The 24,851-nt window shown below is 35.7% G+C and overlaps 2 protein-coding genes across 4 annotated transcripts in view; both read right to left on the reverse strand.

Annotated features, from left to right (window-relative positions):
* prcp (prolylcarboxypeptidase (angiotensinase C)) overlaps positions 1-17,348 on the reverse strand; it is a 52,877-nt gene extending 35,529 nt beyond the window's left edge. Inside the window, exons 1-5 of one of the 3 annotated variants that reach the window (XM_051679644.1) lie at positions 15,151-17,348; positions 6,222-6,362; positions 1,609-1,710; positions 1,338-1,519; positions 462-613 (exon numbers count right to left, since the gene is read on the reverse strand). In XM_051679644.1, coding sequence (XP_051535604.1) covers positions 462-613; positions 1,338-1,519; positions 1,609-1,704 — 430 coding nt within the window. In that variant the 5' untranslated portion in view covers positions 1,705-1,710; positions 6,222-6,362; positions 15,151-17,348. Of the gene's footprint in view, positions 1-461; positions 614-1,337; positions 1,520-1,608; positions 1,711-6,221; positions 6,363-13,256; positions 13,797-15,150 lie in introns of those variants that run through there. The other 2 variants (XM_051679642.1, XM_051679643.1) reach the window with 2 other exon arrangements.
* A 176-nt stretch (positions 17,349-17,524) lies between these two features.
* rab30 (RAB30, member RAS oncogene family) overlaps positions 17,525-24,851 on the reverse strand; it is a 72,825-nt gene continuing 65,498 nt past the window's right edge. The window contains exon 5 of the mRNA XM_051679656.1: positions 17,525-20,045. Within this exon, the coding sequence (XP_051535616.1) occupies positions 19,795-20,045 (251 nt within the window). The 3' untranslated portion in view covers positions 17,525-19,794. The remainder of the gene's footprint in view (positions 20,046-24,851) is intronic.

A 24,851-nucleotide genomic window follows, 5' to 3' on the forward strand; every position in this document is an offset into this window, starting at 1 on the left:
ACTTAGTTGCAAGTAAACTGGACTTCTATGAGCTATGAACTGTACATTAGGCTTTGTTGTCTTAGTTATGTCTGTGAAATAGTCTGTACTGAATCTCTACACATTTTCACATTTTTTTTTTTTTTTTTTTTTTACAATAATTCGCTTTAAATTTTATTAATCGCCCATTTATTAATATAGTAGGCTATATCTCAGCAAAATGGAATGTATAAAAAAAAAAAAAAAAAAAAACAACAACTGTAATTGATAGCTTTGCATGTCAGTGAAAAGGCTCTTCCTGCTTAAGTGGGCAATGTTTGGCCAGAATAAGCTGCAATACGGACCAGACCTTTTGCAAGACCAACCAAAGCTGTAACAAATTGACACAGTTTTAAAACATAAACTTCAATAACATTAAGTACACACGCATAACATAATCAAGAAACTAGGGGCAAAGTAGCACAGAAACGATATTCACTAACCTGTTGCAGAGACATTGTCAAAAGCTGCCCATGACCTCCTAATGTTGCTGCTGCAGTCGGCACCACTGATGGTGAAGTCATGGGTGACCACTTTATAAAAATCTCCACATGGCACAATGAACTGCAAGATGGGAGCAGATGCAGCAAGAGCACTGAAAAAAACAGAGACATAAGTAGTGGTCAATTCATATTAGAAAAATTATTTTATAAAAAAGATACGTCAAGACAAAAAATAAATCAATCAGTAATCCTAAGACTCTCTACTTTTCACATCAATTTTCTTAAAGGAACAGTTGGAATATTTAATCTAAAAATGAAAAGTAGTTTTTTAGTTAATATTTAAAAGTCTGTTGCACATTTATGAGCACTATGAGAGAAGCTTTTTTACAGAAAGAACTTCACACAAGAACAAGTTCTCGCATGAATACACAAGCCATTGTATATGAGCTTCTCTCATAGCACTCATGAACGCTCAACAGATGTCAAGATTTTTAATATAAATAACTTTTAATAGGTTTGAAACAACATAAGGGTTGATAAAATTATGACAGAATTTTCATTTTTTGGTGAACTATTCCTTTGAAAGTAAAGCGTGTGCGTATAGCTTCAGAAGGCTAGGAATATAGTGTAAGTCGAAAGGACAACTTTTGTGATACTTTTATGGTTCTTTTTTGTCCTTTTTGAAAATAGACAGTCCCTGGTCACTGCTAACATTGGACAATAGCAGCTTTGGCACACTTTCCATGAATAATTATACAGATTTGGATGAGTAAATGATGACAGAATTTTCATTTTTTGGTGAACTGTTCCTTTAAACACAATCAATGTCATCTTGATAGATATATTTAACACTAAAAACACAAATCAAACCATCACCCTATAACTGCACTGGGGTATTTCATCCTCAGCCAGGCAGCCAGCATCCCACCGTAAGAACCACCAATGGCGATGACTGAACTCTTCTGAGCTCCAGGTAGGGTTTTCTTCAGAGCTTTGATAAGGACTGCAAAGTCAGCTAGAGCCTGTTCTGAGGTCAGGTAGTTCAGATACTTTGCATTCTGGAGGAAAGAAAACACATAGAGTAGGTAAATGATTGTGTTAATAGAACGACTGTTAGTTCTGTATATGAGCAGCAGTCTGGATTTACACTGTAAGACTCCTCTCCAAACGGCATGGACTCTCCATAGTAGCGATGTTCAGCAAAAACCAACATGGCTTCCAGCTGCTCTGCTACATCCCACATGAAACCCTTGAGAAAAAAAAGATGGAAAAAGTCAGCTTCTATTTTGACTAAAAATTTACAAGACTTTTTCCCTGAATGATAATATTTCATTCTAGTAGAAATTTTCACTGATAACACTGTATGGAAATATTGATGGTTCCTTTTATTACTTGCCCATAACAGTATTTTTTTAGTAATTCATCATTAGTAATTTAGTCATTTAGATGACTATTGAGGACACCACATTTAAGTAAACTGTTAAATCAACATGTAACAACAACAGCATTTATGGACATTTTACTTCCATAATGTGACATATTTCCAAGTGAAACAGGATATTCTTGAGAAAAAAACCTAGGACAAGAATTGATTTTATCCATTGAGAATTTATATGATTGTGAAAAGGATGTATTGGGTGTAATCTGATTACAAAGTATTTAGTTACTGTAATCTAAATACTGCTAGTCAAATAATAGTGTAATACAATGCATTTAAAAATCTTGTAGATTACAGTTACTGACTTTCAATTAAGTTAATTAACATTTTTACAATTATGCATATTATCAGAGTGGCTAAAAAAGCTACTCTGATAAGATGAAAAACAAGTTTTCAGCTAACGACCCTGCATCAATGTGGAGAGTCCTGAAAGACTTTACTAACTTCATGACCATCCCCCAACACTGTTGGGAACCAACAACTGGCTGATGACTTGAATGTGTCTTACTGCAGATTTGAGAGGCCCAGCCTCACACCCCACACCCCTCTAACCTTCACTTCACACAAACATCAACACCTCCTGCAACCCCCCCCTTCTCCCCCCTTTCTGCTACTCTACCTGCATTTAAGATCTGTGAAGAGGAGGTGTGCTGTGGCTTCCGGAAACAAAAGACAAGGAAAGCACATGCCCAGATGGTGTTTCACCCACTTGTCTAAAAGCCTGTGCTGACCAGCTGGCCCCATCTTCACACAGATCTTCAATAGATCACTGGAGCAGTGTGAAGTTCCCTGCTGCTTCAAATGCTCCACCATCATTCCTGTCCCAAAGAAACCCAAAATCACAGGACTTAATGACTACAGACCTGTAGCTCTGATGTCTGTGGTCATGAAATCATTTGAAAGATTGGTGTTGGCCCACCTGAAGGACATCACTGGACCCTTTCTAGATCCCCTTCAATTTGCTTATTGAGCAAACAGGTCTGTGGATGATGCAGTCATTATGGGATTGCATCATATCCTGCAACATCTGGACAGACCAGGGACATATGCAAGGATCCTTTTGGTGGACTTCAGTTCAGCTTTCAGCACTATCATCACAGCTATTCTCCGGACTAAATTACACCAACTCTCTTTTCCCACATCTATCTGTCAGTGGATCACAAGCTTTCTGATGGACAGGCAGCAGCTAGTGAGACAGGGGAAATTCACTTCCAGCACATGCACGATCAACACTGGTGCCTCTCAGGGATGTGTGCTCTCCCCACTATTCTTCTCCCTGTATACCAATGACTGCATCGCCAAGGACCTCTCTGTCAAGCTCCTGAAGTTTGCATATGACACTACTGACATTGGCCTCATCCAAGATGACGATGAGTCTGTATAAAGAAGGGAGGTTGAACGGCTGGCTCACTGGTGCAGTCAAAACAACCTGGAGCTGAACACGCTCAAAACAGTGGAGATGATAGTGGACTTTAGGAGGAACACCCCAACACTGACCCACTCACCATTCTAAACAGCACTGTGGCAGCAGTGGAGTCATTCAGGTTCCTGGGCACTATCATCTCACAGGACTTGAAGTGGGAGACCCACATTGACTCCATTGTGAAAAAGGCTCAGCAGAGGTTGTACTTCCTTCGCCAGCTGAGGAAGTTCAACCTGCCACAGGCGCTGCTGATACAGTTCTACTCTGCAGTCATTGAGTCTGTCCTCTGAACTTCAATAACTGTCTGGTTTGGTTCAGTTATGAAATCGGACATCAGAAGACTACAAAAGGACTGTTCGGACTGCGGAGAGGATTATTGGTTGCCCCCTGCCCTCCCTTCAAGAACTGTACACTTCCAGAGTGAGGAAAATCACTCTGGACCCCACTCAACCAGCCCACTACCTTTTTGAACAGTTGCCTTCTGGGCGGCGCTACAGAGCACTGAGCACAAGAACCGTCAAGCACAGGAACAGTTTTTCCCTCAGGCTATCCATCTCATGAACAGTTAAAACTGCCCCATTGAGCAATAATTATGTGCAATACACAGCTTGGTCTATTTATATTTATCCAACATACACTACCTCTTCTGCCATACATTCCCTTGCATCTGTATATAACAAATTTGTATTTGTACATACGTATATATATATATATATATACTCATGGCCAAAAGTTTGGAATAATGTCAAGATTTTGCTGTTTCAGAAGGAAATTGGTACTTTAATTCACCAAAGTAGCATTCAACTGATCACAAAGTATAGTCAAGACATTACTGATGTAAAAAACAGCACCATCACTATTTGAAAAAGTAATTTTTGATCAAATCTAGACAGGACCCATTTCCAGCAGCCATCACTCCAACACCTTATCCTTGAGTAATCATGCTAAATTACTAATTTGGTACTAGAAATTTGTTTGCCATTATATCAAACACAGTTGAAAGCTATTTGGTTAGTTAAATGTAGCTTAACATTGTCTTTGTTTTTGAGTTGCCACAGTATGCAATAGACTGGCATGTCTTAAGGTCAATATTAGGTCAACAATGGCAAAAAAGAAACAGCTTTCTCTAGAAACTCATCAGTCAATCATTGTTTTGAGGAATGAAGGCTATACAGTGCTTGAAGTTGCCAAAAAAAAAAACTGAAGATTTCATACAAAGGTGTACAATACAGTCTTCAAAGACAAAGGATAGCTGGCTCTAACAAGGACAGAAAAAGGTGTGGAAGGCCAGATGTACAACTAAACAAGAGGATAAGTTAATCAGAATCTCTAGTTTGAGAATTAGATGCCTCACATGTCCTCAGCTGACAGCTTCATTGAATTCTACCCGCTCAACACCAGTTTCATGTACAACCATAAAGAGAAGACTCAGGGGTGCAGGCCTTATGGGAAGAATTGCAAAGAAAAAGCCACTTTTGAAACAGAAAAACAAAAAGAAATGGTTTGAGTGGGCAAAGAAACACAGACATAGGACAACAGATAATTGGAAAAGAATGTTATGGATCTTAACCCCATTGAGCTTTTGTGGGATCAGCTAGACTGTCAGGTGCGTGAGAAGTGCCCAACAAGGCAGCCACATCTATGGCAAGTGCTACAGGAAGCGTGGGGTGAAATGTCATCTGAGTATCTGGACAAACTGACAGCTAGAATGCCAAGGATCTGCAAAGCTGTCATTGCTGCACATGGAGGATTTTTTGATGAGAACTATTTGAAGTAGTTTAAGTTTAATAGTAATTTTTCACATTATTAATGTCCTGACTATACACTGTGATCAACTGAATGCCACTTTGGTGAATAAAAGTACCAATTTCTTTCCATAAGAGCAAAATCTGTACATTATTCCAACCTTTTGGCCACCAGTGTGTATTTATATTATTTTATTTTTGTCTTATTGTGTATTTCTATATACTTATATTTTCTTTTCACTTTTTATTTTTAGTCTATTTTTTTTATTTATTATTATATCTGTCTTGTTGTTGTATTGTTTGTGCACTGGAGGCTTCTGTCACCAAGACAAATTCCTGTGTAAGCATACTTGGTAATAAAGCTCATTCTGATTCTGATTCTAAAATAATATTACTTATAAAGAAAACATTTAGAACATGAATTGCGTTCATATGTACTGTATGCCAGTTTGTATTTCCGTGATATCTAAAGGAGGTGTGCCCCCTAATGAGTCATTGTAAAGGAGAAATGTGTGCTGCTGACTTACGTGTGACAATGAACAGGCAGGAAATATAGATATTATATTTATGACATTGAGTGGAAAAAAATAACTTTTCTGTGAAAAGTATTTTAGAAAGTAACTTATCAAATAAGTAACTTATCTAACACTTAAGATTATTAAGATAAACATTTTTATTTTAGGAACAACGTACAGGAGCGTGTTTAAAGAAAGTACATAGGGTCAATTCTTATTTCATGTTGTCTTTAACAGCTGTGTGTGTCAGCTGTGTAACTGAATTGACACCACAAATCTTAGTATTAATCTTTCGAAATACCTCCAAGTTGCTCACATTTAATGTTCTGTGTTTATCCAATAATACACTGATTCACTGGCCAGACAAATTAGTTGGGAAAAATTTGGCCATTCTGAAATAACGATGTTTGGCCTAGTGGCTAAGTAAAGTTGTAGTTCATTAAATTGTATTATTTACCTATTGGCTTGGAGCCACCCTGCTCTCTAGATAAGGCATCAGCATTTGAAAAACCAATTTAGGCCGACCACTAGTATTGAAATTTGGTATTCAGTAAATGAGAGCAGTATTAAACCAACTGAGAATGTTTTTTTTTTTTTTTTTCACATGTAAGAGCTATTTATAAGTAAATGCATATTTACAGTGTTGTTACAGAACCAGGTGATGTCTCCTTCATTGCCTGTGTAAAACAGAATTGGGCCTCCTTCCTTGTGCCAGTGTTGGTCATTGAGAAGGTAACGCTGCTTGAATGTGCCATTCTCCAAAAACCCAAAGTGATCAATCTGTAATAAAATCAAGTCTAATTAGGACAGATCGTGACAATATCTGTAATTATAAAAATAAAAATAATAATAATAAAAAAAAAAAAAAACAATACAAGAGGGAGAATGAGTATCTGAAATATTTGATTCACAAAATTCTGCACACCACTCATTGCACCTTTGTTTTTCTGGTACACTTTACAATAAAGTTCTTTTTATTAACATTAGTAAATGCATTAGATATCATGAACAAATTAACTGTATATACTGTATACATAACTTATATAGTTAAAAATGTATTAGAAGTGGGTAAATTGCTCAAAAAAGTAATCCAAATTACTACTTAACAAAAAATGTTAACATTACTAATAACTTCGAAAAAGTACACATTATTAATTACTTTTAAATTACTTCCGAAAACACTTCACAAACATTTTTAGTTTTTCTTTTCCCAAGAGTTCAAAATAATGTCTATTTCCTCCTCGTTCATTGTTGCACACCCTTCAGATGTCAAAGAAATGCAAACAACAGTAATTCTTTATTTTGTCATCAGATTACTCCCAACACTGTGTATTAGTACATACCGATATCAAAATGAATCAAGATTACTAAGTGCTGTAAAAGTTCTGTTCGTTGTTAGTTCATGTTAATTATTTGGTTAACTACTGTTAACAAATACAACCTTATTGTAAAGTGTTACCATTTTTCCTAAGTATAAATACATTTTACATAGTTTTGCATTAATTGTATTTAAATAAAGGTACTATTGGAATATTTTTGGCTAATTCTAGCTACCAATCACAGCATAGTGCTCCCATGTTAACACATTTTACTGTACTTAAATATTGTCTGCATAAATTTGTGGATTTTTCCTGAAATCAGTGCAGAAATTGTGAAAAAAGTGTTCAGATTTTGTGTGGATCTTTTCATCAGTAATATTTTTCCTACATCAATGACTCCTGCACAGTGGTGTATTGCAAATCTGAAGGGGGCTGAGAAGCATGACAGGGCACTGCCCACAAGTAGTGAATTAAGTAGTATTACTTTGCAGAGTAAAGAAACAGCTCTAAATGGGCCAGTTTAAAATTTAATTGGCACGCATAGGGCAGAAGCCCCCTTTCACTACAGGGACTATACAGTAGTGTGTCCAGTACATCAATGCTTCTGCGCATAACATAGAATTGTTCTGCTATACACAATGTATAATGTACAGATACTACACTGTCTTTATTCCTGGGTGTTCTCTTCAACCTCCTGGCCTTGATCCATCATGTATTGTTAAGTGTAAAACCTCAGCACAGGATGGAGGGATGAAAAGCCTCAATTTGTATTAAAACCTAGTGCCAGCGTGAGGGATGCTATGTTAGTTCCAGTTTCAGCATAACTGTGATATCTATTTATGCAGTCCAGAGCTAGTCCACTGTCTTCTACATTTCCATAACCTCTCCAAGTTTGAGGGAAGAAGTAAAAAAAAATTAAAATGTATTCCCAGTGCTGCAATTCTTAACAGTTCCTGGTCTTCTTGAATTCCACCCAACACTTAATAAAGAATGTTCTCTTTTTTTTTTTTTTTTGTAAATACCCTCTTTTTCCTCATGTTGGCTACATAAAAGGCACAAATTTTATGAACCAGAGACAGCGAAAATACTCTGAGCACTCACAGTTGCATTCATTCAGCAGCTGTCAGATCTTGGCTGCAGTTCAAATGAGTCTCCAAAATATTCCCATGCTTTAGTAAGTTATTTTGATGATGTTATATTCTCGACATAGAGAACCCCATATCTCTGGGATTGAATCATAAAGGTCTTTAAAAAAAATAGTTCAGAACAGTGTAGCGCCACTTCCTGGTCGCTGGAAATTTTGTGGCACATACTTCACATTTGCCATCTCAATTCTACTAATGAGATAGTGGTTAACACTTTACAATAAGGTTCCATTTGTTAACATTAGTAAACAACATTAGTTAACACAAACTAACAATGAACAATTAACAATTTAACGGCATTTATTAATCTTGGTTAATGTTAATTCCATCATATACTAATACATTTTTAAAATCAAAGGTAATATAAGTGCTGTATATGTTAACATTATTTAATGCACTATGAGCTAACATTAACTAACAATGAACAATTGCATTTTATTATCCAACATTAACAAAGATTATTAGATCCTGTAAAGATATATATAGTTCATTGTTTGTTTATGATAGCCTACCTAACGCATTAACTAATGTTTTTAGAACCTTATTGTAAAGTGTTACCGAGATAGCAGTGATACAAATGTAAAAAAGATAATTTAAACTTAAAAAGCAAATATAGAAACCTGTAATGGTGAATAAAGTTGTGACCAAGTCACAAGTCATCAATCTACTAGCTGTTTCCATGTAAAAATGTGGAAGTACAGCAATTACATGGCCTAGTTTTGTAACCGACATTATAATGTCGTCTAAAGTGTTCTTTATTTATGATCTTTAAACAGTGTTCGTACAGATGCTTCAAAGTTATATTCAAGGACTTTCAAGGACTTTTTGAGGTGTCATTAAAACAAATTATTTTTGTTCATTTTAAATACAAATATTTGAACCATTCAGTTAATTTATTTTTATAAAACACCACTTATTACAAGTACAACAATGAGTATCTTTAACTACATATTCTCACAGTAACAATTCTTGGTTCATTCATGACGAAATTGATGTGCAATTGTAGTGTTCTCCCTTAAAACGCACTTCGCTTTCAACAAAAGTGAATAACTGTGTCCGTAAACAGTAGTCCATATGACTCATGTGCTGTGTTCCATGTTTTCTAAAGTCACACAACAGATTTATGTGAGGAACCGACCGAAATTGCAAATGGGTCATTCTCAAAAATTTTACAAACTTACATATAAGTTAAACTTAAATATAGAATTTTTCCATTTAGTTCAGTTTTTGCCTATAAATGCTGAGGGTAAACATTTTGTAACATGTTGACATTCATTTTTATTCATAAATGACAACTTGGCTGTTGTTCTTTCTTTTATAATTTAATTTTGTTTCACGAACGAAGCAATTTTAACACTAACGAGGGTTAAATGGGTTACAACACCACATTCTGAGGGTTCAATGGGGTATAACACCAAATATTTGTGTGTGAAAATATTAGTTAAAATGTGAATAACTTTTTAACATGCTGGGAAAAATCACTATATGCATATTTAAGCAGCCTCTGAACTTAAACCTTAATTATTTACTACAACTTTTTGTATTAAAAAAAAAAATTAAATAAATAAATAAATAAAAAGGTTTTAACATTGATAAAACCAAAAACATGAAATCAAGGGACAAACATTCTTTTTAAATTATTAAAATTATTAATAATAAGGCTTTTATTAAAAAAATGTACAAAAATAAATACACAAATAACTTTATGTCATAGAAGTGGTGTACCAGATGAAGGGAACAAGGATTTTTCTCAGGCAATTAACAATTTCAAATATACTTAAAAAAAAAAAAAAAAAAATTTAAATTGGCAAAACAGAGTCATTTCATATCATTAAAGGTTAGGTTATAAAATTATTTAAAAAAAATATTATTATTATTATTTTTATTCATTTATTTATTGCTATTTGAAAGCTTTTGCATGACTAAAACAAGTCAAGGGACATGTTTGTCAACATATCTTGATATTGACCCAAATGTTGTCAGAAATAACATATTTTGTGAGACACACTTTCTTTACAGAAGGGGGCACTAGACGGCTCACAAAACTGAATCCTCCATTGATCTGCATTCAAATCATTCAAAACGTTTTACATCTCTTATAATATTTTTACTCTGGTGAGTAAACTGTAATTAAAATTGATAGTTGCAAGGATTCATCCTTGTTAAATCTGCAACAGCAGTATCTATAAAATATATATATTTTTAAATCCTCCAGTAACACTTGATTGTGATTGGCCCATTCTGAACAGTGCTGCCAAAAGTAACAGGTGCCACGTCAGCGCCATCTATGCGCTGCCTGCTTCAGCAGTGGTCTAGTGGTCTGTCATTGTGTTTTTCCAAAAATAAATAAATACATTTCATTTATTAAATGATTTAAGCAACATATATTAAGATTTTCTAAAATTCAAGAACTTTTTAAGCACCTCTTGGTAAAAAATGCTATTTTAAAGGGTTTTCCAGGACTTACATTTGAAAAAGCCAAATTCAAGTACTTCAAGCACTTCAAGCACCTTGTATGAACCCTGTTTAAAGAAAAGCCAGAGTTGAATTAAATATGTGGATTAATTGAATCTATTATAGTATTTATAGTTTTATAAGTGTGGGGCTCTCAATTTCACAGTCCTTGGCCAGCAACAGACAGATGATGTATGTAAGGATATCCGCACAACTGTTTACTCTCGTACTGTTCCCAAAACAAAAAGAATGAAGAAATGGCAGACTGCAGCCCAACTCGAACAGGAACGTCAAATTAAACACAAAAGGCAATGTAAAATCTAAGACCCACATTTCACTTCCTGTACAGTTTTTTTGCAGCCCTGTCTGCATTACTACAACTGAAAGCTACTGTTTGAAATGTACTAACTGCTGACAAGGGCAAAACCAAGACAATGAGTCGCAAGAAAGACAGGAAATGGCCCAAATCTTCCAGAGGGCTTGGAGGATGAGCTAAACAGACACAGAGAAACAATGGCCTTGGCACCAGTGTGTCCAGGTCAAGCAGTAATTAACCTCAGAAAACAGCTTAACAGGCCTGATTTTTGTCTAAAAGAAGAAGTGGGGGTTTTCCTGTGTTAAGTTTTCACAAGGACAGCAGAACAACATGTGAAACTGCTAAGCCATTCTTAAGACTGAGAGTGAGATTAACTATTTTCAAGAAGTAAATAAAAAAAAAAAAAAAAAAAAACCTGTCATTCGTGGCCCCAAAAAATTATTTTGGACACTTGTACACTTAAAGGGGTAGTTCACCCAAAAACGAAACTTCTGTCATCCTTTATTAACTCCCATGTTGTTTAAAACCCATATGACTTTCTTCTATGGAACACAAAAAGAGATGTTAGTAAGTATGTTAGCCCCAGTTGCCATTCACTTTCATTGCATAATTTTCCATACAATGAAAATAAATATGAATGAATGACATTACATGAAATAAAATATAATTCCAAGTGGCATCTGATTCTGCAAACAAATCATGCTAGAATATTCTAATTCTTATTCGAACTAACTGCACTTTTCTTAGCTATTTCAATTACCTTTAGGGCCAATGACATGACACTCATTTTTTGTCTTGATCTATTAAATTTTTTCAAAATAGAGTACATTATAAATGCAATTCACAAAAAACAATTACTTGAATACACCTCTTCAAAGATGAACATGTTTTTAATTACTGAATGCAAAGTAACTTTGATATTTTTTCTGGAGCTTAGTCAAATGAAAATGTCTCATTAACAGTCTCGTAAAGAAACAAAAGTTGGCATGAATAGTGCTGATTATTATTATAATTTTTTTTTTTTTTTTAAATAAGCAGTGAAACACTTGTTTTAAAATGATATTTGAAAAACTTTTACTCTCCAAATTAAAGTCATGTGGTGTAACCAACATCAGGTTGCTGTCATGCCATTTTGTTATCATGTGACAAAAAAAAAAAAAAAAACTTTAGTCATATCATTAAATATTGACATTGACATTTCTATGAAAAGGCATATTTTGATCAGGTTCCAATGAAGTAATCCTGAGTGTATGTCTTGATATTCTCAAAAATGCATGATATTTGTAAAAGAAAATCATTGTTCACCTTAAGAATATATTTCTAATTATTTTTATTTTTTTTAAATGATTGTGTTTTCAAGGTGTAAGCAAAATATTTTCATACCTTTTACTTGACACCATATGTCATTTTTAGTCTTTGAATCATTTATTTATTTATTTTAAATGCTATGTTTTTATTTAATTTATAGTGAAACCAACATGGACACAAAGATTACATTTCTACAAACTTACCAAATGTGTTTTAAGCTAGATTTTTAAAAGATTTCTAATTTGTATCACCTCGGACAACATTATTTGTCAATGACCCTTTAAACAAATGGTTTCCAGTGTCAAATGATATGCCTCCACACGTGTCCAAGCCTAGAAGTCCATGGTTTTGCTATTATTATGTGGGGGCAGAAAGGAAAAGGAAATATCCTACAGACACAGTACAGTGCAGGACAGCAAAATTAAGTTAATGAGCAGCCGCAACCACATAAAACTGTGATTTGCAAAATAATGCACACAATGACATGCTTACAACACAATGTGATAAGTCGCAAGCGTTTTAGATTGACATAAATTGATCACAATGACAAACGTTTAGATTATACTAAACACACACACACACACACACACACACACACACACACATATACATATATATATATATATATATATATATATATATATATATACATATATATATATATATATACATATATATAATATATATATACATATATATATATATATATATATATATACATATATATATATATATATAATGTTTTGAGGCTTAAAATGTCTGGAAAAGTTAGAATTTAGCCAAAAGTATTTGCCAATTACAATCTTTTCCCAATAATCATTTTAATGAAAAAATAATAAATAAATAAATAAAAGAACAAAATGAAAATGATTTATAAATCTGATAAGACATTTAAAATATTTAGATTTAATAGCTAACCAGGGAACCAATAAACATTAGACAAGTTAAACAGGTTAGATTTATTTGCATTAATTTCCCACTAAAAGTAATCAAAATGTTCACGTAATATGCATTGTCCTACACAATGCTGACACATTAATGTGTACCCAAACAGTGAGCATTTCCTGTTTGACAAACGTAGTTCAAACAAGGTGAATCCAGGTAAAGCAATGAAAAAAAGAAGGAAACTTACCTGCTGATCAAAATAGAACGTTTTGTATGAAACAGATCGGTGATCAGAGGTTTTTTCTGCGTGTCTGCCTAAGAGCTGTTGTTTGAGAGCCAGTGCATGACAGCTGATGAGGAGGAAGAAAGGAGCAGTGCAGGTCAGTCTCATGGTTAAGTTGAGTGAGTGGACTTTCCGTGTGAAAATATGAACCGATGTCTCGTTTGCATAAGCGGAAAAAGGAAGGAACCAGTCAAACGACCAGCATTTGCTGTTGTTTTATGACGAAGCGTAACGTTTCGTCGCAAACAAAAGATACAAAGTAGATAAAATGTCACGCCGTGAAAATTTGAGGTTGCAAGTTTTTGTTGTTCACGATGATCTCAACTTCCAGGCAAATTTACGATATAAGGCTACTTTAAGCCTCATTAATCTATTCACCATATGTGTATAATGATTAAGCGTGTCTTTTGTGTTTGCACTCACAAATCAGATTATGTGTTTCTTTCAGCAAACTGTTTCTGAACCGGTCGTTTTGAGAACGTCACAAGCTTCCGTAAACACGAGCCGCGCTACAGTGCCTCATAGGAGTTGTAGTTTTTTGTGCGGTTCCACATACTAACCACCGTTTTTGCAGAAATATCATAGACACTTGCTAGCTTCTAATACTAATAAAACTATTTTTTATTTATTTATGGAATTCAAAGCAGCTGTAGGCAGTTTTTAAAATACCAGTATGTCTTTTTGACAGCCCTGTAAACAACAAAATCACGTGACCCAAGCACGTTAGCCGCCATGGCCACGATGGGAGAAAGGTGCTTCAGTTTGTTCCTTACAGGCTCCATGTTTTTAGGATTAGTGTGGGTGCGGGTTTAGGGCGTCTGCTGCCTGCCAGGAACAAACTGAGGCTCCTTTGTACAATGGACTGTGTAGGCTAAAGCCACTTGTGGGTAGAACTACCTCTGTATGGTTCAACCAATAAAGGACAGCAGAAATGTCTGGGAAACCTCTGAAACAGTACTTTTTTCCCCCACTTATAGAAACTTTAATCAATATTACGTTTTAATCATTTTCCTACAATGACAATATATTTAGTGTCATAACCATGTTTATTTTGAGAAATAAACATTCAATCTATATATTGAGAATTAAAAGAAAAGGGTACACAAATATAATTGCTCGAACGAAATGCCTTAAAAGTTCTGAATTGCTGCAGTTATGAAGTTCAGCTCTTTAGTCATGATAAATGTATTACACAAGATGCATCATACCAGAACCAACAAATGTACATTTATCTAATGGATAAAAGTCAAAGAATGGAGTTGTGCCCTCAAGATGGTTACCCTTGCTGAATATTGTACCTCTTATGATGAAATGGTGATATTAACATTGTCCATACAGATAAGGTAAGAGCTTAGTAATGCTACTAGACATTGCGCCACATAAAGCCTTTTACAGAAAACAAATAATCCTAGCAAATGCCACTGGTACACAATGAAATGTTACAATATGGAAAGTATCCATAAAACAAAGCTAGACAAAATACCTGACAGAGAAAATACTGTGCATGGCACATCATTTAGAAAGAAAATGGTTTATATAAAACTAGGAAAGGTTATCACTTTAATATAATAGAAAGTGTTAATAGAAAAATGTAATAGCAAAGATAAGCAGCTAAGTGTAAATATGAAGAAAAGTCATTATACTGCAAAGTAATTGGCATGAACAACCAAATAAAAAAATAAAAATAAAAAAAGTTGACACAATTGTTCCTCAAGTTAAACATTGTTTAGAGTTGTGTTGAATGGATTTTGTTGAGCATAAACATATCAGATGAATCATCATCACAAATATTACAAAGAGCTGAGTAAAATCCATTCCATTTCATTTAGTTAAAAAAAAAATGATGAAGCACAAATACCTTAAATGCAGGAAAAAGCTCTTTAGCAGCAAGTAAAATACTGAACGTCTATAAAAGAGAAGTTTCACAGTTCCATTATAATAAAACAGGTGCAAACAATCTTACAGCACAGCCAAGGTTGGAGGTACATGCTCCAATCTGTTTAAAATCATTAAGTATAGGTCTCTGCGGAACAATAATGGGCGTTTCTCAATCTGTGGGAGTTTTCAAATCGGGATAGGCGTTTTTCAACTATCCAATGAAATTAGGGAATCTCAATGTAGAAATCAGTGGGCGTCTCAAAACCAGGATGAGCATTTCTAAACCATCCGATGAAAGTAGGGAATCTCAATGTAGTAGGAAAATCCTCTAAAGCGGTTGAAAAACACCCATACCTGTTTGAAAATGCCAACTGATTGGAAAATGCCTATTTTTGTTCTGCAGTGACAAAAGTCTCAAAAACATACAAATTTACAATACAGTTCCAAAACAGACAGAGGCCAACTGAAATCAGGATCATACTGTATTATACTATGACAAAACTCAATCAACTGCTCCTCTTTTTGATGGACTGAAACATCAAGACCAATTGTGCAAAAACTCTGAAACAACTATCAAATTATATTGTTCTCATTTATACATGAACGATACACACACACGTTCTCTTAGCCTCTCGAGTGCCAGAAGCCATAAACATCACTACTGCGTTTACAATTCCAAAGCAAGGCTAAATTAACTACAAAGCATCCGGTAACATTTTACTTCTTGTCTCATCCTTCTAAAAGTGAAAGCACAGAATATGTCCAAAAGTAAATCCTTCTAGAAAATTATTGGATAAAATATCAATATAGAAAGAAATTATAATTTTAGACAATGGCCTAAGAGTCCATAGCATTCACTTTAAGGGGATAATGTGCAAAGACATTTAAAAAAGAATTTCTAGAGCTTGGCCAGTTAAAACCTAGAAACCTGTGAATCTCACGAATCCTATCAAGAACATGCCCAGGTCATATTCAGCCCAAAAGCAAATGGGAAAAAAAACAGATATTATACAAAATTATATTTAGCATAATTCAGGAATTTTCAGGAAAATGAAAACACATTTTCACAATTGTGAAAAACAATTATAAATTATTTAAATGTTAATATTTACACTGATATATTATTTAAATTTTAATAAAAATGTAAGATGTATTTATACATATTTGTAGTATTCGTTATACTGCCTTTATACTGATTGTAATAATAATAATAAAAATAAATTGTGTCTGTATTTTTTTATTACTATATATTGAGAATGTAATTATCATCAATGATTTCATCAAAGTGTATCAATGAGAAATACAAACAGTGAATCACCAGTAGGGCTGCCCCCGACCAAAGATTTTCCTAGTCGACTAGTAAGCATTAATTTAAGCCATTAGTCGACTATTCGCACGTTTATGATATTAATTTAATTATTTAAATATATTTTTTGGGGGGTGGGGGGCATCAGAAAATGGTTTTAGTTCCAGGGCTGAGAATGTTAAAAATAACATTGCTAACACTGTTCTACATTACAGAGAAATGCTAAACAGTAATATACATTTTACAAGCGCAAGCGCAGTGACACCGGCAAAAGCGGTAATGATTCTGAATGTGTTGGAAAACCCAGCAAGGAGACTGTCTGAACATTTTGTGAATTTATAGAGAGAAATGAACATTAGGGTTGTGCCGACAGATGATGATCTCGGGGATCGACGATGGTCAGAGTGATCGCCAATAGCTGTAGCCTTTGACGATATTTGGCTCGTTTTCCCATTAATGTATTAAATTATTATTATTATTATTAGGCTATTATTATTATCAAATTAATATTACAAATAATTTGTCCGTAGACACACAGACACGCGCTTGAAGAAACAAGAACAGATGACAGAAAAGCCGTCTATGCGCATGTATGAAGCGCTGATACGGAGGCTTGCAGTCTCGTGGAACACGTGCATGTAAAAGGTTCTCACTCTTTCTTTGTTTCTGTCTTCTGAATTTTTTTTTTTCTTTTGTGCAAGAACAGTATCGTATATGAGTGCTGCAAATGACCTCAGACATCTCAGCTCAGGTGGAGCTTTGAGTTCATTCGCTTTATTTCCACAGAGCAGTTTATTGTGAAAACTCTGCAGCCTGTAAAATAATACAAAATATATAAAATAACACAAAAACACGTTCACCTCGAACCATATTTCAGTGATTATTATCATCATTATAATGATTATTTTTACATTTATTATTGTTTTTATGTCTTCATTTGTGTAAGTAATTTTCCGGTTGCATGTTTAGACGGAGGGTAAATGGAAAAGTGTATATATATATATATATATATATATATATATATATATATATATATATATATATATATATATTATTCTTTTATCACTTAATTATTTTGTTTTTTCTTTTCGTTTATAGTGCAATTTGAATTTAGAAATTGTATTTGATTTAACTTTTTAGTTTTTTAATAAATTAATTACATTTTCAATGCAAAATCTTTAAAGCAAGAATATTCACCGATCCCTCAGCCCAGGGGTTGCCGATGTAATTGGATATTGCGATATATATATATATATATATATATATATATATATATATATATATACACACACACACACACACACACACACACACACACACACACACACACGACACGAAATACCCGACGGGTAGAGAATGCACAGATGAAGTAAGTGCTGTAAAGCCATCTTTCAAAAAGTTGAACACCACACATTTTAATTGCACTTATTTTTTTTCCAGTTTCATTTTAATTTTTAGTTAAAATAAATAAAAAATAAAGTTCAAAGTTTGAAATCAAGGTGTCTTGCTTTATTGTGTAGGCTTAACCCTAACCATGCTTAACGAAAATTACCCCATAGTACCACCTAGCGTCCAACCAGAGTTAAAACCAGTGTTCTTCAGTTTCCTGTGGAGTTTTTCTGCGACCAACCTACTAATCAAAACTTGGTCAACCAAGACTCTTCTCATAGACTAACCTTTGGTCAGCTATCATGGGGCAGCCCTAATCACCAGTTAGTGATAGACTGATATATTGGCCAGACAGACTACATGGTTAATATTTGGCCACTTTAAGATTATGGCATGGGACAATGATCAATTAACAAAACTGATACCTCAGTATCTGTATTGATATCAGCATTTGCCATTGAAAAACCCAACGGTCTAATTACAGTACATTTGGGAGGAAATGTGATTAATTGTCATGTAAATAAAAAAATAAAAAATAAAAAAACAATGCAAAATAATCTTAAAGGTCTTAAAAAGGCCTAATTTTCTTTATGTAAAATATAATTTCATATTGTTTTCCTTTCAATTTTTGAGGTGAAACATGACCTGGGTACTTGACATGATGACAGGATGGAAATATGGCAGAGGCACATTGGGTTTTGCTATGATTTTTCAAATGACATGGCCTTTGTGTTGAGTATTAAACAACCACACATCCATGCAAGCATAAGGGGAGTGTATGATATAAACAAACTGACTAAATGAGGATTAAGTTGTTGTACTTTACATAATCCTGTCACAGACTGCATTGTTGAGATCTTCATTAAAAATCAGCATGCATAAGCCACCTCAAATGATCCCACAAGCAAGGAAGAGCATTTTGTGTGAATAAATAATAAATGTGTGCATACCAACACACCAACATTGCACCAATGATGTAATGGAATAGTTCAACCAAAAAATGAAAATCCAATTCATTTCCAAATCTGTATGACTTTCTTTCCTCCTAAAGAAATAAGTTGTTATTAATTGATAATCTTCTCCTCTATAGCTCTTAAAAGTAATTCACACACCTGGTCAACGTCAGACACCAAACATCATTGGTTCTCACGTGTTTGGCAAACAAATAGTATAAATAAGCAGAAGTGTGAATGAGATTTCACAGATTTGAAAGCTACTGGTTAGAGGAAGATTTTCAATGAATAACAACACACCAAAATTTGGTATGTTAATCACACCAAACTATGTAATGCTTCAGAAGACTTAAATATAGCGCACAAGTTGTAAGGATTACTTTTATGGTGCTGTTTTTCATTTTAGAGCTTGACAGCCCTAGTCCCCATTCACTTTATATGGAAAATAACCAGGATATTCATCAAAAGTTAAAAAGAAACCCATAGGTATTTGGAACCACATGATGTTGAGTAAATTATATGTATTCATGTTGGGTGAACTTATCCTTAAGCGAGTGAAATTGCTGATTAAGACCTGCATTCTTGTTTTTTCAAATCTCTAATAAACAAATGCATTGGCTCCCAAGTCAGCAGGGAAATCCCAACTGTTGCATTGTACAGAAGTGTAAAAAATCTAATTGTCTAAACTATCAGCAAGCATTATTTTGTAGCAAGGTCCTTATTTGTCTCTCCAAAAGCATCTAAGAGCTTCGGTCCCCCGAAAGCAGCATAATTTGTCTAATCTTGATATATTTTTTCTCTAAAGTACAGTGATCACAGTTTAAAATACCCAGGGTTTCAAGGGTAACTGAAGTAGACTTCAACAGCAGTGTCAAAGAGTAGCTAACCACTGCCACTATTTAGCAGTCACCAACAATACAACCACTTTTTATGCAATCCATGCTGTCTCCTCAGCCAGACAGCATGGCCAAGTGTTCTAGTTTATGCTGCAGCAACTCAAGTAATTGATGTTCTTCCCTTCTCCAGGCATGGGGGTGGAGTCGTTGTTGTCCAACGTGTTTTGCTTGGCTTCGCGGATCAGTTCGCAGGCCAGGTCCAAGAAGAGCTTCTCCACGTTGTCTGATTCTTTTGCAGAGGTCTCCAGATAGAGCATACTCTGTGCCTCTGCAAACTCCTCCGCTAGCTGCCGGTGGACTTCTCGCTTATCAGCCAAGTCTATTTTATTCCCTGCAAACAACAACAGCAGTCAATAGGGCTGGATGGAAAAGAGATAAAATCCTCAATGAAAAAGGACATCAAATACAGTATCTGTAGAAAATTAAGAGGTCCATTATGAGGACCAGAGAGTTTGTTCAGTGTTGACTATGAGCTATATGTAGCCATTTGTGACGAGGAGAAGGGCAGGGCCGGGCCGTGACTACACACATCCAGCCCCCAATCGGGCTAATCAGCCGAGGAGAGGGATAAATTCAGCCAGATGCGGCAGTTCGGGAGAGAGAGAGCCACACGCAGCTGCCGTTTGTGTGTTTATGTTTGTGTCTTTTTGTTTAAGTTCTTATTAAAATATTACTTTGACTGTTCAGCCAGTTCCTGCCACCTCCTTTCCCATTGTTAACCTTGTTACACCATTCTAAAGACGCTATTAAACAATTGTTGAGACAATTTCCTGCATCTGCAAGCTAGAAAGTGCAATGTGAATCTTATTTAGCAAAGATTCATAACAAAAATTATCGATAAACTAAATGCATGCCATGAAACTTAGGCTCAGGACCCTCCTGCTATGGGAGTTCCCTCTAATTGTCTGACATTTAATTCTTTCAGTTTTGCAGATAAGTCGGTTTCATTGTAGCACGCTGCAAGTTTTTCCACTGACAATGCTATTTGCTTAGGTAGTTGCTGGTGTTTTCTTCTACCAGCTTGCACGGTAAGGTTTGCTTTTGGCCACGACACATTCAACGTACAAGCAGGTTTTTAACAAGGTAAGCTTTAACGAGATCTGGCATTGGCACAGACAGCTATCTTAGGTCATTAGTTTAAATAAATCCACATATAGCTAGGCTAAACTCTTGGCCAAATTGGCAAGGCATACCAAGCTTGCATACACCTAGTGCTAATGTCTCTTTAGACATGTCTCTTGGCTACGGGCGTCACTTTGTTTTAAAAAGTGGTTAGTACAGGTGTGCGTGTGGAGAGGGGGACGTAAAAAGGGGTGAAACACATGAATATTAATAAGGTTATATGCAGATAATGTCAAATACTCTTTTACTGTTTTGATAAATAGTCATTCTTGATGATACAGTCAAGTGCTTCAATACATATTTTACATAATTAATTTGATAACTTGATCCATACATCTAACACTGTCAGTACTGGGAATTGAGATTACTGAAAGTTTCAGGTTCTAATCCACCCTAATATAACTTTTTCATTTTTATAAATTAATATAGCATCTGTACGTTACTGGATGTTTATCATGAGCGGGGACACATCTGCTGGCATTTTGATTTGCAATGCAACTGAAAAGGAGTGCATGCTGCAGGACAGCGGAGTGAGTAGAGTGCACGTATGGATGCACAAGAGAACATCGCTGCCCGCTGTCACTCAACACCTTTGATAACAGCCACAATGAGCACTCACCATGGAATTAAAAGTAAAAAACTTAAGCACAAGATCACCACTTGTTTTAGGCCTAACACATATGAATGAAATGGAAACTGCTCAAGAACTGGAGATGTTTCTACTACATTTGACACTTAACTGACAAATATTTTTTCAAAAAGTCTACACTCCATACCCCATAATGACAAAGAAAAAAAACAGATTTCCAGAAACCAGAACTTTCAAATTTATTAAAAATAAAAAACTGAGGGGCCTGGGTAGCTCAGTGGTAAAGACGCTGGCTACCACCCCTGGAGTTCGCTAGTTCGAATCCCAAGGCGTGCCGAGTGACTCCAGCCAGGTCTCTTAAACAACCAAATTGGCCCGGTTGCTAGGGAGGGTAGAGTCACATGGGGTAACCTCCTCGTGATCGCTGTAATGTGGTTTGTTCTTGGTGGGGCACGTGATGAGTTGAGCGTGGATGCCGCGGTGGGTGGCGTGAAGCCTCCACATGCACTATGTCTCCGTGGTTGACGATCTCAGATGTGGAGGCAACTGGGATTCGCCACCCGGACTGAGGCGAATCACTACGTGACCATGAGGACTTAAAAGCACATTGGGAATTGGCCATTCCAAATAAAACAAAAAAAACAAAACTGAAATATTACATTGACAGAACCTTAACTCAGTACTTAGTTGAAGCACCTTTGGCAGCAATTACAGCCTCAAGTCTTTTTCGGTATGATGCAACAAGCTTTGCACACCTAGATTTAGGGATTTTTCTGCCATTCTTCTCTGCAGATCCTCTCAAGCTATGTCAGGTTGCATGAGGACTGTCGGTGGACAGCCATTTTCAGGTCAACTGGTTCAACTCCAGGCTCTGGCTGGGCCACTCAAGGTCATTCACAGAGTTGTCCCTAAGCCACTGTTGCGTTGTCTTGGCTGTTGGAAGGTGAATCTTTGGCCCAGTTTGAGGTCCTGAGCGCTCTGGACCACGTTTTCATTAAGATATCTCTGTATTTTGCTGCGTTCAGCTTTCCTTCAACCCAGACCAGTCCCCCAGTCCCTGCTGCTGAAAAACACCCACACACCATGCTTCACCGTTGGGATGGTATTCAGAATCAGAATGAGCTTTATTGTCAAATATGCTTACACATACAAGGAATTTGTCATGGTGACAGGAGCTTTCAGTAAACAACAATACAAAACAGCAACAAAACTTTTAAAAAATAATTAAAAATTGAATAAAAAATAAAGAAATATTGAAAAGAAAATAAAGTATATATAGAATACATAATAGACAATATACACTACCGGTCAAATGTTTTGAAACACTTGACTGAAATCTTTCTCATGATCTTAAAATGTTTTTGATCTGAAGGCGTATGCTTAAATGTTTGAAATGAGTTTTGTAGACAAAAATATAATTGTGCCACCATATTAATTTATTTCATTATAAAACAAAAATTTTATTAAAGAAAAAATGTTTTTGAAATTGATGACTTGGACCAAATAATAAAGAAAAGCAGCCAATAAGTGCCCAGCATATAGATGGGAACTCCTTCAATACTGTTTAAAAAGCATCCAAGGGTGATACCTCAAGAAGTTGGATGAGAAAATGTCGAGTACATGACTGCAAATTCTAGGCAAAGGGTGACTACTTTGAAAATGCTAAAATATAACATAGTTTTGATTTATTTTGGATTTTGTTTAGTCACAACATAATTCCCATAGTTCCATTTATGTTATTCCATAGTTTTGATGACTTTACTATTATTCTAAAATGTGAAAAAAAATTATAATAAAGAATGAGTAAGTGTTTCAAAACTTTTGACCAGTAGTGTGTGTGTGTGTGTGTGTGTGTGTGTGTGTGTGTTTGTGTATATATATATATATATATATATATATATATATATATATATATACACACACATACACACACACACACACACAGTGCATCCGGAAAGTATTCACAGCGCTTCACTTTTTCCACATTTTGTTATGTTACAGCCTTATTCCAAAATGGATTAAATTCATTATTTTCCTCAAAATTCTACAAACAATACCCCATAATGACAACATGAAAGAAGTTTGTTTGAAATCTTTGCAAATTTATTAAAAATAAAAAACGAAAAAAAAAAAAATCACGTGTACAAAAGTATTCACAGCCTTTGCTCAATACTTTGTTGAAGCACCTTTGGCACCAGTTACAGCCTCAAGTCTTTTTTGAGTATGACGCTACAAGCTTGGCACACCTATTTTTGGGCAGTTTCTCCCATTCTTCTTTGCAGGACCTCTCAAGCTCCATCAGGTTGGATGGGGAGTCATACAGGAACCTGAATGACTCCACTGCTGCCACAGTGCTGTTTAGAATGGTGAGGGGGGACAGTGTTGGGGTGTTCCTCCTAAAGTCCACAATCATCTCCACCGTTTTGAGCGTGTTCGGCTCAAGGTTGTTTTGACTGCACCAGATAGCCAGCTGTTTAACCTCCCTTCTGTATGCAGACTCATCGTCATCTCGGATGAGGCCGATGACAGTGGTGTCATCTGCAAACTTCAGGAGCTTGACAGAGGGGTCCTTGGCAATGCAGTCGTTGGTGTAGAGGGAGAAGAGAAGTGGGGAGAGCACACATCCCTGGGGGCCACCAGTGCTGATTGTATAGGAGCTGGAAGTGAATTTCCCCTGTCTCACAAGCTGCTGCCTGTCCGTCAGAAAGCTGGTAATCCACTGACAGATAGACGTGGGAACAGAGAGTTGGTGTAATTTAGTCCGGAGAATAGCTGGGATGATGGTGTTGAAAGCCGAACTGAAGTCCACAAAAAGGATCCTTGCATATGTCCCTGGTCTGTCTAGATGTTGCAGGATATGATGCAATCCCAAGTTGACTGCATCATCCACAGACCTGTTTGCTCGTTAAGCAAATTGAAGGGGATCTAGAAAGGGTCCAGTGATGTCCTTCAGGTGGGCCAACACCAGTCTCTAGTCATTAAGTCCTGTGATTTTGGGTTTCTTTGGGACAGGAATGATGATTGAGCATTTGAAGCAGCATGGGACTTCACACTGCTCTAGTGATCTACTGAAAATCAGTGTGAAGATGGGGGCCAGCTGGTTAGCACAGGATCTAAGACATGCAGGTGAAATGCCATCTGGGCCTGAAGCTTTCCTTATCTTTTGTTTCCGAAAGACACGGCACATATCATCTTCACAGATCTTAAGTGCAGGTTGAGTAGCAGGAGGGGGTAGGAGGGGGGTTGCAGGAGGTGGTGGTGTTTGTGTGAAGTGAATATCAGAGCAGGTGTGGGGTGTGAGATTGGGCCTTTCAAATCTACAGTAGAACACATTCAGGTCATCAGCCAGTTGTTGGTCACCACAGGGTTGGGGGTAGGAGTCCTGTAATTCGTAAGTTGTTTCATGCCACTCCACACTGATGCAGG

This window comes from Myxocyprinus asiaticus, chromosome 39 (genome assembly GCF_019703515.2).
Source record: "Myxocyprinus asiaticus isolate MX2 ecotype Aquarium Trade chromosome 39, UBuf_Myxa_2, whole genome shotgun sequence".
Taxonomy (NCBI): Eukaryota; Metazoa; Chordata; class Actinopteri; order Cypriniformes; family Catostomidae; genus Myxocyprinus; species Myxocyprinus asiaticus.